Source organism: Neophocaena asiaeorientalis, unplaced genomic scaffold, assembly GCF_003031525.2.
Source record: "Neophocaena asiaeorientalis asiaeorientalis breed wild unplaced genomic scaffold, Neophocaena_asiaeorientalis_V1.1 scaffold345, whole genome shotgun sequence".
Taxonomy (NCBI): domain Eukaryota; kingdom Metazoa; phylum Chordata; class Mammalia; order Artiodactyla; family Phocoenidae; genus Neophocaena; species Neophocaena asiaeorientalis.
Window position 1 is genome coordinate 1425318 of NW_020175181.1, and position 5187 is coordinate 1430504.

The 5187-nt window shown below is 49.0% G+C and overlaps 1 protein-coding gene across 2 annotated transcripts in view; it reads right to left on the reverse strand.

The window, feature by feature from the left end:
• The window catches only part of MAPRE3 (microtubule associated protein RP/EB family member 3), a 46608-nt gene that overhangs the window by 4413 nt on the left and 37008 nt on the right, over positions 1-5187 (reverse strand). For both annotated transcript variants that reach the window (XM_024764485.1, XM_024764486.1), the window contains exon 2: positions 591-718. In XM_024764485.1, the coding sequence (XP_024620253.1) occupies positions 591-711 (121 nt within the window). In that variant the 5' untranslated portion in view covers positions 712-718. The remainder of the gene's footprint in view (positions 1-590; positions 719-5187) is intronic.

A 5187-nucleotide genomic window follows, 5' to 3' on the forward strand; every position in this document is an offset into this window, starting at 1 on the left:
CACCTCTCCTTAGGAAGCTGTGGGTTGTTTTTTTTTTAAAAAATAAATTTATTTAGTTTTGGCTGCATTGGGTCTTTTGTTGGTACGTGTGGGCTTTCTCTAGTTGCGGTGAGCAGGGGCTACTCTTCGTTGCAGTGCACGGGCTTCTCATTGCGGTGGCTTCTCTTGTTGCGGAGCATGGGCTCTAGGTGCACAGGCTTCAGTAGCTGTGGCACATGGGCTCCGTAGTTGAGGCTCGCGGGATCTAGAGTGCAGGCGCAGTAGTTGTGGTGCACGGGCTTAGTTGCTCCATGGCATGTGGGACCTTCCCGGCCAGGGCTCCAACCCGTGTCCCCCTGCATTGGCAGGCGGATTCTTAACCACTGTGCCACCAGGGAAGCCCCTGCTCTTTGCTTTTTACTCTTTCCATCCCACGTAGATCCCTATTTCCTTACTCCAACTCCAAACACTTTGGCTAGTTGAGGGCTCTGCAGCACTCCTCCTTAATCCCAGTTACAAGCTCCGCTGTCCGCTGTGGCTGTTCTGCCTCCTGCCTACCCCCCTTTGTCCCCCCAGCAGGGCCCACTTCCCCCCGATTCCCAGCCTCCCACCTGAGCAGAGCTGCTCTATCTTGGTATAGTTGAGGTGCAGGGAGTCATTGACCCATGCAAGCATATCATGGCGACTCAGATTCTCACTGGTCACAGACGTGGAGTACACATTGACGGCCATACCCCAGCTGTAAAGAAAGAAGAAAGGCAAGGTAAGACCCCGAGGGGCTTGTGCTGTTCTTGAGCCCGAAGGAGGGGGAGCTGGAGGGTCTCTGGGGAAACGAGAAGCATCTTCCTCCAGGCCAGCAGTTTACCTCTTGGAGAAGGGGTACTCATTCACTCTTGAAACATTTGGTGAGTGTCTACTATATGCTAGACCTGCACTAAGAAGTGGCGAAGTCAGATGTGGTCTCTGCCTCCAAGGAGTTTACAGACAGGCAAATCCCCACAGCAGGGAGTGACAGGGCAGGAAAAGCAGCACATGCAAAGTTCAGGGATGGCACAAAGAAGGGAGGGATCCCTTCTGCTTGACAGGGTCAGTGAAGACTTCAGAGCAGCCTGAAAGGGGTACGGATTTTCTGAACATACAGGGGATGGGGTAGAAGGGCAGTGCAGGCCCCAGGACTATCAAGAACAAAGGCATGGCTTATTCCGGGACTCTGAGCTGTTCAGCAGGCCTGGGGAGCGGGTGTTTGTGTTGGGGTGTGGCGCAACGAGACTGGAAGGGGCTGGTAGCGACGGGCTTTGGTTACCATGAGGAGGAGTCTGGACTCCCTGTTTAAACAAGGGAAGCCATTAGAGGATTTTAAGCAGACAGTACTTGACCAGATTTGGGTTCTAGAAAGCTGACTAACCTTCGCCTCTGCTCCGACTTCATGCCCTATAATCCCTGTGGCCTGCTGGCCCATCCACAGGCACCTAAATTCCGCTTATCCAGAAACTTCCCTCAACACACGTTTCTGCTCTTGTATTCGTTATCCCAGTGAAGGTCACCACCAGGCACCCAGTCACCCACGCTGGAAACCTGTGGGGTCGTCCCAGACAGCTTACTCCCCCTCATGCTCAGAGCCCATCATTCAGTGAGCCCGGCTCCTCTGCCTTCCCAGTGTGTCCTGCTCTTCGCCTCGCCTCCTGCTGCCTCGGGGTTTCTGCATCCATTCTCTCCAGCCAAGGCTAGCAGAAGCCTCCTAGGGGGCCTTCCAGCCCCCAGGCACTCCCTCCCCTAGTCCATCCCTGACACTGCTGCGGTCAGAATCTATGTGAAAGCAGCCCTGGCCACGCCCCCCTTCTCCCCCCGCCAGTGGGTGTAAGCGCCTCCTTACCCTCCCCCATCCCCACGCAGAGGTCAAGTGTCAGTTGTCATTACTGACTTGCACTGTTAAGAGAGAGGGAAATGTCTCTTGTAACTAGGTCTTTATCATAAATGGAGAAACAGGACTGCGTATTTCACCAGTTGTGAGAGTACATATTTCTGGAGTGAAGAATATTTAGGTTTAATACGCAGATTGTCTCCCTGAAGGAAGAATACACCCAGCCCACTTCCGGGTCCCCTGTGGGCATCTGCTCTTATAATGTGACCCCCTCCCCATCACTTATGAAGCTCTTCAATGAGCCCTCCCTCTCCAGCCCTGTCTTCTACTTTGATCCCCCAACTGGGAGCCACGGGCAGCTCTGTACTCACCCTCTGCCTGGAATGCAGCCGCCACCCCCAAAGTCCACTCATTCTCTGCTCTAGAGGTTCTCAAACTGTGGTTCCTGGAGCAGCTTTTGTGCTCTATGGGCATCAGCTTGTTAGAAATTTCAAGTTAGAAATTCTAATTCTTGAGCCTCACCCTAGATCTACTGAGTCAGAAACTGTACTTGACCAAGAGGGTCTACAGGCACAGCTAAATTAGAGAAGCTGCTTTAGAGAAGAGGCTCAGTTGGTATCTGCTAGGCTGTGCTCCCCCACGGCCCAAGTATATATAATGGAACCTCGCTAGATGCACATTTAACTTCAATAAATTTTTTGAAGAAAAATCAAGAAACCCTCTTGTTTATTCTTAGTCCTTCCTCCTCTTAAAAATAGACCTGGTCCTTCATTGCCCAGGGAAAGGGAAGCCAGACAGAGCCAAAAAGCCAAGAGCAACAAAAATTATCATCTTGGCAGCTCCTAAGGACTCAGGAGCTGACAATTCCAGAGATTTCTGAGGGTAATTTTGACTGCACTTGAGTCCCCTCTTACACAGTGGTTTTGAGCCACCGCCCTGTAACCTGACCCTTGCACTAACCACTGGACTTGCTGAAATGCCTGCCTCCCTCATCAGTAAGCATCTCAAAGCCAGTAGTGGTGTTTCTAGGCCTGTCACAGGCAAGGTATTCAGCAAATTTGTTGAATGACTAAGTGACACCTCCTCACCTTTCCTCCTCTTTCTGAACCATCTTTTATCACCTTCTGGCCGGGACCCTCCCTCCCCTACTCAACCTTCTGGACTCAGCTTGGGCTCCATCTCCTCCAAGACACATTCTCTGAGCCCCGGTGCAGGGAGACATGGCCTTCATCTGTGTCTCTCTGTCACCCTGAGCTTACTCAATCATGGCGTTGATCACATTCTCCTGTCTGTCCCTTCCACCTGACTGTAAACTCAACGGCCAGGCTGTTTCATTCACTTTGGGGTTCTAGATCAATTCTCAGTGAATGACAATCACAGAGACTAGAGTTAGGAGAGCGCTTCTTAATTTCCAGGGAACTCACCTAAAGTAACCTCAGCAGGCGTGGCAGGAGCGCCTGGACACCAGACTTGATTAGACAGGCAGATGGGTAGGGTCAAGGCAAGTGCATTGTACTTTGATGAGTATTTAGTTAGGGACTCTGAGAAATAGAAAGATTTGCCCTTGTCATCAAGGAGTTTATAGTCTCACTGGGGAGACCAACACACAGGAGAACAGTATAACCAGATGCCCCAAAGTGTGGTGAAAACGGTAGGTGCTACAGAAAGTCAGGAAGGAGAGAGCGTGCACAGCTGGAGAATGGATTTGAACGGCCCCAGTAAGAACGGTCAGAACCTGCCAGGCCTTCGGGGGTCTGCAGAGGCCTGTGGGATCTCAGTGCAGAGGGGACAAGCCATTCTCGATACTGGCCTACCACAGGCTTTGGGACTCATTTCTCCATGAGGTCTTGGGGGCTGCTCTGTCCCTGTGCTCCTGGGGTACAGAGTCTGGGCTGGTCAGGGGTGGTTCTGGGAGGAGTAGGGTGGTCTTAGGTTGGCCCTGGGAATTCCCGAGCCACTTTAGGGATTTTTCTCCTGTTTACTGTGTACGAGTTTCAAGTGCTGGTTATTGAAGAAAGGCAGAGGCACTGGTCCTAGTCTAAACTAATCCTCCAGTTTCTGACTGCAATCATTTGAGCTTCAAGGGTCTTCTAACCTGAGGGCAGCTTTCCTGTGGTTCCCTAGCCTCTCTAAATATTATATATAACCACATCATGTATATTATTACATAGTATATATGAAATTATATATAACACACTATATAAATATACATTAATATATATGTATATATAACATAGTACATATTCATATATAGTATGTATAACTATATATGATACACTACCTATGATATATACCAATCTATTTATACATAATGTATAGTATAGTTGGCTCTCAGTGTCCATGGGAGATTTGTTCCAGGACCACCGTGGATAGCAAACTCTGTGGATGCTCAAGTCCCTTATGTAAAATGGCATGGTATTTGCAAATAACCTATGCACATCCTCCTGTATACTTTAAGTCATCTCTAGAGTATTTATAATACCTAATACAATGTAAACACTATGTAAATAGCTGCTGGTTCATGGCAAATTCAAGTTTTACTTTTTGGAACTTTCTGGAATTTTTTTTTCAAATATTTTCCATCTGTGGTTGGTTGAATTCATGACTATGGAACCCATGAATACGGAGGGCTGACCGTATAATATATTTAGTGTTATATCTATATATATGTGCGTGTATAGCTATATATTTTACAGTTATTTTATAGCTATATAATTTAAAAACTCCTCCTGGTGCACAACAAGGTATTAGAACCAAAGTCCTCATCTGATGCATGTGCTTGGCTGGGATTGCCTGGCCTGCATTGCAATGGCACAGGCTGGGATATTGGGGTGTTTTGCGACCTTCCTGGGGTACAGCGTTGGCTATTTTCCTCCTTGGTACGTATGAAAAATCTCCAGTCTCCCTTCCAGAACACAACTAAAGACCTTGCTATCAGGGCCCTAAGAGTCACCAAAAGCTACACAGGTACTGGAAAAATGCCCAAATCTTCTCAGCTTGGCCAGACATTCCCAGCTCTGTCCGTGCCTGATGATGGAAGGGCATTTTCCACACCTTTGATTAGTCTGAATTTAGGGTCCCCAAAGAGCCAACAGTGCCTGTAAGGAGAAAGCTGGAAAAAAAGGCTCCTCTCAGGGCCAAACCAGCAATTATGCTTTCTACCTCCTGTGGCGCTTTTGGGGAAGTGGGTGTGAGTGGGCAGTTGATAACGTGGAGCAGAGCTTTGTCTCCACTTGCGACTGGCTCTGGTTCTTTCAGGTGATGCTACCCTCTGGCCCAGCTGAGGTCCATTTTGGCTCAGGAGGACTCATCCAAGATACTTGGGGGTCTCTGCAAGGATTCTCAGT